Below are 13,020 nucleotides of genomic sequence, written 5' to 3' on the forward strand. Positions count from 1 at the left end.
TGACCCTGCTACGACCCTTCTGAAGAAACACTGGGGCCATGTTTAAATTTGGCCACACAGTCCATACAGATAATAAATGGATTAGAGAGAAAAAATAAGTAATTCTCTTAACATTATCAGTCTTTCTGTAATTGTCCTAAATAGGAGTATGCTGCAAACAGTTCCCCAAATTATTCACTTCTGGTATAAATGAGATAGAACAATTGTATCTTTCTTTAACAATAAAAAGTATGTTATTCAGTGAAAACAGTACCCTTTAATAATGAGAACAAAAACAATTTATGTCAAAACTCCCATTGACTAACATTTCAGATTGAAATGTTTTCCCATTGGCTACAAATCTGATGTCATGACGTCATCATCCCGTAAGCTAGATTTTCACCATATCGCGCCTATTTTTTTTTATCTTCTTTACATTTCTGTATTTTTGTACGACTATTAAATTCATGTTTTATGTGAAAGATGAATATGAAATATGATTCCTAAATGGAATCATAGCTTTTTCTTTTTTTTCTTAAAAAGTGAAATAAAAAAGTTCAAAACTTAAGTTTATAGTCTACAAAAAATATTTAATGACTCTAAAATGTAAAAAAAAAAAAAAAAAGAAAAAAAAAAAAAACGTACACTTTGAAGCTATACTTGAGTATATTCAAAATAAACTTCACTGCGTATTATATAATAGTAAATAATGTAAGGCTAATAATAAAATTAGGCTATCAAAATGATGTTTATTTCAGCAATTGAAAACATGTTCAGAAGAGGTTTGGATTCTGTTTTAATTTATTCAATGTAATGTTAATGACACATTTAACTAATAGAATAAAAAGAATAAAGAGGAAGTGCAGGAAAATAACGCCAGACCACAGAGGGTTAACTATAGCTATTTACATCACCAGCGTGCACCGGAAGTAAATCGCAATGGACCGCAGTCAATTTCAAGTTCATGTTGTCAAAACTTTTCGTCCGATGTCTTGTTTTGTGTATTGATCAGAGTCACAAGCGCACAGTGCCATAATGGCACACCGATATCTGCATCTGTCAAGAGGCTGCAGGAACCTTCTCCACGCTCTGCTGCCAAATGTCAGATCAACAAACCGTGTGCAATCGGTAAATGTGCTGCTTGACTGTATTTCTCTGGATCTTTCATCATCCATGAACGCATCACCCCCTTCAATACTGTGATCTGATGTTGCGCATTTTATTGTTCGTGTCATCGGTTTGTCTTGTCTGCTGCAGACTGCAGTGATATAGGCTAGTCCGGAGAGGTTGTTAGTAAACAAGGTTCGGCCTGTGTGACATTGCGTTGGGTAACACGTTTAGCTCTTGTTATGTCACAGTTTTTCACATTGAATCTGTTATACCGTCAAATCTAACGAAGACAGTGTCCAAAACATCAGTCTGTCCTGTTGACGGCTCGGCATTGCTTGTCTAATGTTTCAGTAATTCATGTAAACATTGTTTTTATAGATATAAAAACAGTTAAGAACCTTATTATTTCACTGCTTGTTTTCATAGTGGCTGTTGAAAATAGTAGTTACATAATTCCCAATGGGGTAAAATTACAAATGACATAATCTTTAAAAGCACTTTTACACTGAAAAGATACTTCAGGCATTTGAGCCTCACTGGCAAAACTCTCTAGAGACTCTTAAAAAGGCAGTAAACCGTAAGTTCCTTCAAGAGGTACGAACACTGTCAATGTCACGGTGTTTTCTCAGTAAACCAAGGAAAGGCTTTGAAACATAATATTTGAGGAACCCTAGATGTTTTCCAAATGGCTTCAGTGTGGCAATATGTGGGACCAAATGTGCTTTGAGTATATATATATTTTTTTTATTTTACAGCAGTCTGTTGTTCAGCAGTTGTGATTATTTATATTGATCATCTCAATGTATTTGCCTTTGAAGGTTCAGGGTGTTGGACAAATTGTCCTAGGCAGAAGTTCCTTGCTCTCTCAGGTCTTGGGCACCTATAGAAGATTATGCTCCAAACCTCCCAAAGGTGTGGGAATCACATGAATTATGACATTGAGGTGCTCAAAGGTTGGTCATTCCTAGACTCTTTTGCTAATAACGTTTTGTCTTCTTGCATTGAAGGATTTGAAAAATACTTCCCTAATAATAAAAATGGTAGTCCAAAAAACGGTGAGCCCAAGCCATCCAATGCAGAAGTCAAAGGTAATATCTCTCATAAGCTTATTAGGCATGTTAATTGGCTTTTATATGATGCCCTTCAACATGGCTGTTTTCTATATCTGTTTTAACCCAGAGCCCAAACCAGCCAATGCTCAGAAGACCGCTGGTGGAAGTGGAGGTAGTGGAGGAGGAGGAGGAAAAAGAGGGGGGCGGAAAGATGAATCCACTTGGTACAGCCGTCTCCAAAAGGTTAAACATTGTGTAGTAACTATTATTTGTAATATTAGGCTTATTGTAACATATTAAAAAGCTTGTTTACTACTCTATTTACTGAGGTAGATGTCATAAATTTATATTTCATTGATTTAAAACTAAATTCAAATTTAAATGGTTTTGAAAAATATCTTGAAATGCATGTCATGTAATTTCCCAGAGTGCCTCTTCAAAAAAGTCGCAATGTAACAGAAGTAGCGACAGATATTTTCTTTCGTATTGTTTTGTACATCCAATTAGTTAAGTATTATCGAAAAAAAGATGAATTTGGTTCTGTCCTTCAGTTATTGATTGGACGAAGGCTCTGAATTCAAGTTTTCAGTCTTAAGAGAGGGGCGTGTTTAAGCAGACTAAATGAGAGAAGTCTTCAGTTTCACCGGAAGATCGAGTTATGACATTTTGAATTTGAACAAGGTCAAAAAAAAAAAACTCTTTAAAAAATGCTCTTTAAAAAAAAATGAAACCTATGCATGGATGAATCGTTTACAATAAAAAAAAAATTAATAACATCCATAGAGTGAATTTCCATTTCGTTCAGATTTTAAATACAGGCTCTTATTTCTCTGTCACTCTCATGCAGGGTGATATGCCGTGGGACGATAAAGAGTTTCGCATGTATTTCCTTTGTGGAACGGCCTTCTGGGCAGCTGTCACATATTATTTCTTCTTTCGAGATGGAGGAAGGGAGGTCACCTGGAAAGACTTTGTAAATGGTTATCTTGCTAAAGGAGTGGTATGTATTATATTTGATTTGTATTTTCAATTAATGTTGTTTGATGTTTCTTTCTAGCTACACTTGAACTTTGACCTGTGAATTTATTGTGTATTTTATCTTTTCTAGGTTGACAGATTAGAGGTTGTAAACAAGCGATATGTAAAAGTCATCTTTACCCCTGGTAAAACTCCAGTTGATGGGGTGAGTTTTTAGGAGAATTTTACAGTTATGTTTATTATTTTATATAGTCATTGATAATCAAGGCAATGGCCATATAATCATACCTATCAGCCAGCACAGATTGAAAGGCTGATATACACTACCGTTCAAAATTTTGGGGTCAGTACGATTATTTTGTTTTTTTTAATAAAGAAATTAATACTTTTATTTAGAAAGGATGCATTATATTGATCAAAAGTGACAGTAAAGACATTTATTATGTTAAAAAAGATTTTGATTTCAAATAAATGGTGTTCTTTTGAAATTTCTATTCATCAAAGAATCCTAAAAAAAGAATTTTGAAATAAAGTAGAAAAAGTTATTTTAAATTGTAATATTTCACAATTTTTCTGTTTTATTTTTCTGTATTTTTGACCAAATAAATGTAACCTTAGTGAGCACGATAATAGGGAGACTTCTTTCAAAAACATGAAAAAATTCTTACCGACCACAAACTATTGAACGGTACTGTATGTATATAGTATACATTTCTCAGGTCTATAAAAAGAATCCTATGTGATCCTTTCTTCAAACAGCAATATGTGTGGTTCAACATCGGCAGCGTGGACACATTTGAGCGGAACCTGGAGACTGCTCAGCTAGAGATGGGTATTGAAGGAGAAAACAGACTGCCGGTGGTCTATTCCACAGAAAGTGATGGGTGAGATATTGACTTAAATGTGCAACTATACATTTCCTAATGGAAGCAATTTAGAGATCATTTAAAGATAGGACAAAAAATAATTTAGGAAAGGATATCAAAATTGATTTTTGTTCAAATATCATCAGTCCTGAGGTTAAAATGCTGCACAATTTAGTTTTTTTAATTTTAGTCTTATTCTTCTGTCATTTTCAGGTCGTTCCTCCTTAGCATGTTGCCCACCATACTGATCATTGGATTCTTGCTGTTCATGCTGAGGAGAGGGCCAGCCGGGGCAGGGCGGCCGGGGAGAGGAATGGGTGGGCTCTTCAGCGTCAGTGAGACCACGGCCAAAGTACTACGAGACGAGATTGACGTCAAGTTCAAGGATGTGGCAGGCTGTGAGGAAGCCAAGTTGGAGATTATGGAATTTGTTAACTTTCTTAAGAACCCAAAACAGTACCAGGATTTGGGTGCCAAGATTCCAAAGGTAGCACAAGACTTTTAAATAACATTGCATAACTGGCTATTTTAGTAAAAGTGAACTGAGATTTCAACAGAAAGTTTAATCTTCTTGTTTAGGGGGCTATTTTGACTGGACCCCCGGGCACAGGAAAGACTTTACTAGCCAAAGCCACTGCAGGAGAGGCCAATGTCCCCTTCATCACTGTGAATGGATCAGAGTTCTTAGAAATGTTTGTAGGGGTTGGGCCAGCCAGGGTAAGTACATTTTCTGTATCTTATTATGAGCTTTATGGTCTTCAGTATGCTTTCTAACAAACTTAGTTCACAGTGTGACTAAAACACTCTCTTTTTGGGTAGGTTCGGGATCTCTTTGTATTAGCTCGGAAAAATGCCCCATGCATTCTCTTCATAGATGAGATCGATGCTGTTGGAAGAAAGAGAGGAAGAGGCAACTTCGGTGGACAGAGTGAACAAGAGAACACACTCAACCAGTTACTAGTTGAGATGGATGGTTTGTATCTGAAATACAGTAGTTTCCATGATCGAGTAATGCTTTGATTTTAGGTGCTCTTATACATTGTCATTTCTTAGGGTCATAAATCGTATTCAAATTATGAGTATTTTATTAGTCTCAAACTCTAAGGGCCCTATCATACATCCGGCACAATGCGGCGTGACGCAAGTATTTTTTGCTAGTTTCAGCCCGACGCCGTCATCATTTTCATGTTCTGCGCCATGTTGTTTAAATAGCAAATGCATTTGCCCCCATTTGTGCACCCATTTGTGCCATTTGTTGGCATGTTGCTATTTTGAGGCAACTGAAATAGACTGCGCCATTGACCAACTGAAACCTGGTCTAAAGTCAATGGCGCAATATTTGTTTTGTTATTTAAAGAGCGCGTTAGTAATATGCGCCTATATGCGTACACTCTGCTTATTACACACACAGGGACGCGCAGCAGCACACAAACATGCCAAATACTAAAAATACACTGTGTTCCAAATTATTATGCAAGTGAGATATCAGTAGGATTTCAGTACAATAAACAGTCAGATTTTAGTTTTTCTAAGAAAGTGTTTGTTTTTTAATTTATCCTTGTCTTTTTAGATAACTGGTATCAATCTCAGACAAAATAGTTTGCCAGGTACTTAGGTAGATGGAAATGCAATATGGGGAGGAAGATAGATCTTTCTGAAGATGAAAAGCATGAAATGGTGCAATGTTGTGCAAAAGGCATGAAAACAACTAATATTGTGTGAAAACTGAATGGAGATTATTGAATTATCATAAGATTTGTGAGTGATTTAGAGCACAGCAGAACTCGGCCAGATAAAGGCTTATTAAGGAAAGTTCCTGTCAAAAAAATTAAATGTATTAAAAGGGCAGCTATAAAAAAAAAAGCCAGTGTTGAGCAGCAAACAGGTATTTGAAGCTGCTGGTGTCTCTGGAGTCTCAAGAAGCTCTCCATGCAGGCTGGCAGTTGTGCGTAAAGATGCATTTCAGCCACCACTAACCAAGCCTCACAAAGAGAAACATTTACATTTATTATCTTATGACAGTTCAATAATCTCCATTCAGTTTTCACACAATATTAGTTGTTTTCATGCCTTTTGCACAACATTGCACCATTTCATGCTTTTCATCTTCAGAAAGATCTATCTTCCTCCCCATATTGCATGAGAACTGTGACTTGCTTAATAATGTGGAACAACATCTTTAAGTAGGGTTTCCATTTACCTAAGTACCTGGCAAACTATTTTGTCTGAGATTGATACTAGTTATCTAAAAAGACATGGATAAATAAACAAACAAACAAACACTTTCTTAGAAAAACTCAAATCTGTAGCAATTATTTTAAATCTATTCAGCAATTTATTGAACTGAAATCCTACTGATATGTCACTAGCATAATAATTTGAAACACAGTATAAAAGGATTACAATGTAAAAGATTATTATTGTGTGCATAAAGATAAAAATGCTTTGGTGGAATCTGGCTTGTCTCGTAGATGGTCTGCTCGCGCTTTAACCTCGCGCGCAAGCAGATCCGTTTCCTCACTAGAGAAGCGTTCAGTTTTTCCGCTTGGAAATTCCGCCATGTACATAGCGAATCTGCCATGGCACGAGTGCAGCTGGCTTTTAAAGGGAATGGGAGATGAGACTCTGATTGGTTTATTGAACGTTACGCCCAAAACACACCCATTACTCATTAGGAGAATAGGGACAACCCTTTTAGACCATGCGCCGGGCACGCCGACCATTGTCGTTGTCCTGTCGTTAAACTAGCAAAAGTGGATTCGCTTAGATCGTTAAAATCTGTCGTGTGTAGGACCATAGCAATATTTAAAGTTGGAAATAAAAAATATATATCTCTTTCTCTCCTGTATAGGATTTAACACTGCTACCAATGTTGTAGTGCTGGCAGGCACCAACAGACCGGATATTCTAGATCCAGCTCTGATGAGGCCTGGACGCTTTGATAGACAGATATATATCGGTAAGAGTTTTTGTCACCTGTCAGTGTTTAAATTTTTTTTATTTTTTTTTTAACAGTAGATTTCAAAGTTTATCCTTTGAACTTTTGGGGAACTTTAATCGCAGCCTATTAAAACATTTTCCTCATTAAGTGTGAATTTATTCTGTCAAAAATATATTTATTGTTTTATAAATAACTATACACTACCATTCAAATGTTTAGGGTCGTTAAGATTTTTTAATATTTTGGGAAAGTCTCTTATTCTCACCAAGGCTGCATTTATTTGTTTAAAAATACAGTAAAAACAGTAATATTGTAAAAATATTATTACAATTTAAAACAACTGTTTTCTATTTGAATATATTTTAAAATTTATTTTATTCCCGTGATGGCAAAGCTGAATTTTCAGCATCATTTCTCCAATCTTCAGTGTCACATGGTCATTCTAATATGCTGATTTGCTGAACATTTACTATTATCCAGTGTTGAAAACAGTTGTGCTGCTTAATTTTTTTTTTTTTTTGAAAATTATGATTCAGTTTTTTTCAGGATTCTTTGATGAATAGAAAATTCAAAGGAACAGCATTTATATAAATAGAAATCTTTTGTAACATTATAAATGTCTCTACTGTCATTTTTTATCAATTGGATGCATCCTTGCTGAATAAAAATATTAATTTCTTTAAAAAAGATCAAATTTTCAAATGGTAATGTAAATTTTATATAATGCATAATGATTGCAGGGCCACCGGATATCAAAGGCAGAGCCTCTATATTCAAAGTCCATCTGAGACCACTAAAGCTGGATGCAGATTTGAACAGAGAAAGTCTGGCAAGGAAAATGGCTGCTCTAACACCTGGTTTTTCAGGCATGTAAAGACTTTTTATACATTTGGTTTTCAAAAGTTGTTTATGAGCTGTAAACTGAGCTTCACTGCTCACTGATTTTTCTCTGACAGGTGCGGACATCGCTAATGTGTGCAACGAGGCTGCGCTAATTGCAGCTCGCCATCTTTCTGACGCCATCAACCAAAAACACTTTGAGCAAGCCATCGAACGAGTAATTGGGGGTAAGTGACAGATATGAAATCTGAAAATTGCACTTTAATTTTGTTTAACATATTTTTAGCAAAATGTAATATTACTATATTAGACCACATGCATAGTTTTGTTGTGAAGTTCATATAATCATAAGACCTCTGCATGTTTAGGTCTTGAGAAGAAGACACAGGTGCTGCAGCCAGAGGAGAAGAAGACAGTGGCTTACCATGAGGCTGGTCATGCTGTAGCTGGCTGGTTTCTTGAGCACGCTGACCCTTTGCTTAAAGTAAAACTCCCACTTACTCACCTGTACTTTAATACTCTGATACTGCTCTGCACTGAAACTGTTCTTTTTCAGTGTACTCAGTCATATCATTGGTCATTTCAGGTGTCCATCATCCCACGTGGGAAGGGTTTGGGCTATGCCCAGTATTTGCCTAAAGAGCAGTACCTCTACACCAAGGAGCAGCTTTTGGACAGGATGTGCATGACACTGGGTGGACGTGTGTCTGAGGAGATCTTTTTTGGCCGCATTACCACAGGGGCACAGGATGACCTGAAGAAGGTGACACAGAGTGCCTATGCACAGGTAGGTCAGACATTTATATGATTGCCTGTTTGGAAAGTATCATTGGTGGTTCATACATAGTAAACAGATGATTTCTTACTATTTGATTTGCATTTGATAGGATATACTGTTTGTCATTTTTTTTTCATTCCTTAAGAATTAAAAAATGCATTTGATGGGTGGGTAAATAAATAAATAAATAAATATATGAGTCAAATTTCAGTGCTTGTAAAATCAAAATTAACTAAAAAAAGCCAGTAATCATAATCAGCACTATATATATATATATATAATATATATATGATGCTGAAAATTCAGCTTTGCATCACAGGAATGAATTGTATTTTAAAATATATTCCAATAGAAAACAGTTCCTTAAAATTGTAAAAATATTTCACAATATTACTGTTTTTGCTGTATTTTGGATATCAAATAAATGAAGCCTTGGTGAGCAAAAGAGACTTCTTTTAAAAAAATTTAATCTTACCGTTCAAAAACTTTTGACCTATCTATCAATATATGCATTGTTTTATGTATATTTTTATTGTTTAAACAGCTATGGTAAATAAAGTTGGTGAAAAAATGTATATGGAATATTTAAAAAAAAAAATTGGGGGTTAAATTATGGTATGTTTATATATCAGTCCACAGACCCCCAGCTGAAAATTGTTACTCTTCCATCTACAGATTGTGCAGTTTGGCATGAATGAAAAGGTAGGGCAGGTTTCATTTGACCTGCCACGACAGGGAGAAATGGTTCTGGAGAAGCCCTACAGCGAGGCCACAGCACGCCTCATCGACACAGAGGTCAGAAACCTCATCAGCATGGCCTATGAGCGCACACATCAGCTGCTCTCGGAGAAGAAGGCTGAGGTGGAGAAGGTACGGCAGGCCATTACCAAGATCAATGTGTTTTACATTGATTCGTTTTTATCACATCATCATGTCAAAAGAACTGTGTACAGAGAGCAACTGTGAAACTTAACAACAGTAATTCTCCCTCTTCACCACTAGGTGGCACTGCGTCTACTGGAGAAGGAGGTGCTGGATAAGAACGACATGGTCGAGCTTCTGGGCCGAAGGCCGTTTGCTGAAAAGTCAACATATGAAGAGTTTGTTGAGGGAACTGGGAGCATGGACGAGGACACATCACTGCCAGAGGGCCTGAAGGACTGGAACAAGGAGCGCGGCAGCGAGAAGGAGGAGAGTACAGAGGAGCAGGTGGCCCGACAGATCACTGGTGGTATGCCCTTCTGAGGACATCTGTTGATTGTGACCCTAAAGGGTCAGAGCACTTATTTATGAGATGGGAAACGCTTGTCTGACACGGACACTGAGGCAAGTACCCTGTTCTTCAGGAGAGCCATGATTTAAGGGCTCTTACTGTAGTAAGTATCGGACTTATAGTGTACAGTAGGGTGTTTATGAAATACAAACTTTCATGTGCAGAAGTTAATTGTGTTTCAGCAAAATTGAAACAGCTTTGAAAAGGATCAGAAAATATTCTGTTGAAGGTAAAGTGTATTTTATGTGACATTTGAGCCAAAAAATCAGTTCAGCTCAAGGCTAAAGCGCACTATAGCTTGTCAAGAAATATTCTCTCTAGTCATTTCAATTTTACCTATCAATGACCAAGAAGACATACAATATATCTATATATATATATACACATATCTTGACATTTAACAGGAAATATGTTGTATCACTTTTAAGCTTTGCCTCAGTGACATGCACAGGTTGTGTTTTTTCTTTCTATATGTTGATATTCCAGTTCAAAACCACCCTAAATTTCGTGACCTTTTTAAAAGCTATTTTTTGCAGTGCTGCTTGCTTACTGGCTGTCTAAAAGACTGAAATATCCGATCATGAATGTTGTGAACTGTACACAAAGTCATTCGTGTTAACTAACATACTCTTTTCTCTGACAGATTTGTACTGGCATGGGTGTCAGCCTTTGGTTTCAATGTTATTTTATGCAGTTTATGATCACATCCTTTAATTGAATGACAGAGATTTTTGATGTCTTTTCTTCTGTTGAAGTTTATTTGGATCATTTATGGCCCAGGCAGCTGCTCTCCATGATACAGATTGATTAAACTAGCTCAATTCGAAATTGTCGCATAATAAGTCGCATTTGTAATGAAATAGGATGCAAACATACACAAATGCTGGAGCAGTAAGTAGTTCATTATGTTGATGATGAGCTTATGAAGGTGATTTTGAGATTCAGTGTTTATTCTACAGTACAAATACAAATCACAAAACAATCTTTGAGGGTTTAAACAGAACAGAACACGTTGTCCTTTTGTGACTTCAGCAGGTATCGCTTGATATTGCATCTAAATGTGTATTTTGTTCTGTGAAAAAGGTTTTGAACATGTTCGAAAACCTGAATAAATCTACATGAACTTTAAATTATTTTTCTTTAGTTCTTGATACCTCTATGCGTGGCATGAAATGGCTTGTTTTGTTTGGGTCATGGACTTCAAGTTGCTACGAGATCCACAGCTCCAGACTGAAACAAAAAAATTAAAAATCTAGTTGGCATTGATGAACAGGAAAGCTTTGAAAACAACTCTTATGAAAAGGTTCTTTTTGTTGACTCCACCAAAAAGATTCACAAAACAGCCCTTGCTCATTAGTTAGTTCATGAGTTCACAACTGACTTCCTCACAGATGTAATTTTCTAGTTATATTGATTCGAAATGAACTGGAAACTGTTGCTGTGAATTTGACTAACTGGCTGTTTGTGTAACTGGGTGGCCTCTTCCCCCCCTGGCCTGTTTAATTAATTAATAAATACTATAATAATACTATAACTGCATCAAATTAGAACAAATTTATACTGAATACAACTAGAAAAGCATTCTAGTCAAAAAAAGGGAGTCATTTGGCTCCTACACATTTCCTTTTAGGGGCCGATGGCACTCTTGTCATTTTGTTTGTCTGGAGCCCTGAGATTTTAACGAGGATAAATTCCACTCTTTGTTTTGAACTGTTGCTGGAAGCAAATATGGATCATAGTTTTTCTCTCAACAATTGCAGCGCCCCCATGGGAATCTGGTAATGTGTTCAAAGAAAGCATGGGCTTCATTTTTTGTATTCACACGAGCGTTCGTGATGAGTGTTCGTGATAAGCGTTCAAAAATACACCACAGCCCACTTCCAATGGCGTAACATTTACTGGAGCGCTCCGTTTAAACAGCAGTATGAATCAGCCTCTCGCCTGCCGGGGAGGATGTCCACATTTAGACTAGGCAAACATGAAGAGGCTTCCCTCGCTGTCTCCTCTGATTCAGCACTAAATGAAAGTCTTCCCCACACTGTGACATCACCTGCATAGATTAGCAGCTCGCCTCGGGAATGTGGGAACTGCTGGAGTCAAAATCATACTGAAAGTGCTTTAAAAAGTCAAAGGAGATTTTGAGTCACCATTTGTCCTTGTCCCTGTATATGTTGGGTGAGCTGTATGATGTTAGACTGTTTGCACTGATCTTACCTGGACAGGAAATTGGACATTTGTGTGTTCAATTTAGCAGACCTCACATGTACCATTTCCTGGCCAGGTCAAATCATCCTCCTTGAAAGTGAAGTGTGTAATTTCTATACCAGTAGCGCCAAAATTATTGTTTTTAAACTATAGCAGAAGTGTTGGAAGTCATTATTTTTGCAATTCTGAAATGTGCCACAGAAATGACACACTTCACATTTAAAGGGAATAGATCACCCAAAATAAAAAATACTACTCGCCCTCATGTCATTCCAAACATTTTTCTTCTGTGGAACACAAAATGAGAAATTTTGAAGAATGTTGTATTTGGATCACATTGACTTGCACTGTATGGACAAAAACCAGTTGAAACTTACTTTAAAATATCTTCTAATATATCGAGGTGTGTGTGTGTGTTTTTTTAAACCATGACCTTTACCATGTACATGACTACACATTGTTTTTATTAGGCATTATGGTTATAAGGTAGGTATAGATAGGTATACTTGTCTTGAAGAACTTATTTTGCTGTGGGTGTCTAAGGTAACAATTGCTTAGCTACAATATATTTTAAAAGTTTGGGGTTGAAAAGATTTTTTTTTTTTTTTTTTTTTAATGTTTTGGAAAGAATCCTTTCTTCATACTCCAGTCTTCAGTGTCATATGATCTGTCAGAAATCATTCTAATATGCTGATTTGGTGCTCAAACATCTATTATAATTATCAATGCTGGAAACAGACATTTTTGTGGAAACCGTGAACCTTTTTTTCAGGATTCTTAGATGAAGAGAAAGTCCAAAAGATCAGCATTTATTTGAAATCAGAATCTTTATTGACATTATAGATGTCTTCACTGTCACTTTTGATCAATTTTATGCATCCTTGCTGAGTAAAAGCAAAGTCCCTTTAAGACAAGTCGTTTCAATCGGCGGCCATCTGTGAAACGCCTCTCGGGCATGCAATTGCTCACTCTTTGAATGGGGAAAAAATCAAATTCTC

General features: G+C 36.4%; 1 protein-coding gene across 1 annotated transcript; it reads left to right on the forward strand.

Annotated features, from left to right (window-relative positions):
- The first annotated feature begins 889 nt into the window (after window positions 1–889).
- afg3l2 (AFG3-like AAA ATPase 2) lies at window positions 890–10,947 on the forward strand. The gene is made up of 17 exons (XM_051867157.1): window positions 890–1,107; window positions 1,908–2,001; window positions 2,097–2,177; window positions 2,269–2,384; window positions 2,989–3,141; window positions 3,250–3,324; window positions 3,879–4,003; window positions 4,199–4,472; window positions 4,565–4,702; window positions 4,805–4,958; window positions 6,837–6,944; window positions 7,667–7,792; window positions 7,883–7,993; window positions 8,135–8,250; window positions 8,353–8,553; window positions 9,220–9,414; window positions 9,547–10,947. The coding sequence occupies exons 1-17, from the start codon at window positions 1,015–1,017 to the stop codon at window positions 9,787–9,789; spliced, it is 2,403 nt and encodes an 800-aa protein (XP_051723117.1). The 5' UTR covers window positions 890–1,014; the 3' UTR covers window positions 9,790–10,947.
- Window positions 10,948–13,020: the final 2,073 nt, after the last annotated feature.

Source organism: Ctenopharyngodon idella, chromosome 2, assembly GCF_019924925.1.
Source record: "Ctenopharyngodon idella isolate HZGC_01 chromosome 2, HZGC01, whole genome shotgun sequence".
Taxonomy (NCBI): Eukaryota; Metazoa; Chordata; class Actinopteri; order Cypriniformes; family Xenocyprididae; genus Ctenopharyngodon; species Ctenopharyngodon idella.

Coding starts and splice junctions, on each gene's coding strand:
- afg3l2 (XM_051867157.1), top strand. CDS start 1,015: ATGGCACACCGATATCTGCATCTGTCAAGAGGCTGCAGGAACCTTCTC. Junction 3,142..3,249: donor GTTATCTTGCTAAAGGAGTG/GTATGTATTATA, acceptor TATCTTTTCTAG/GTTGACAGATTAGAGGTTGT. Junction 3,325..3,878: donor GTAAAACTCCAGTTGATGGG/GTGAGTTTTTAG, acceptor TTCTTCAAACAG/CAATATGTGTGGTTCAACAT.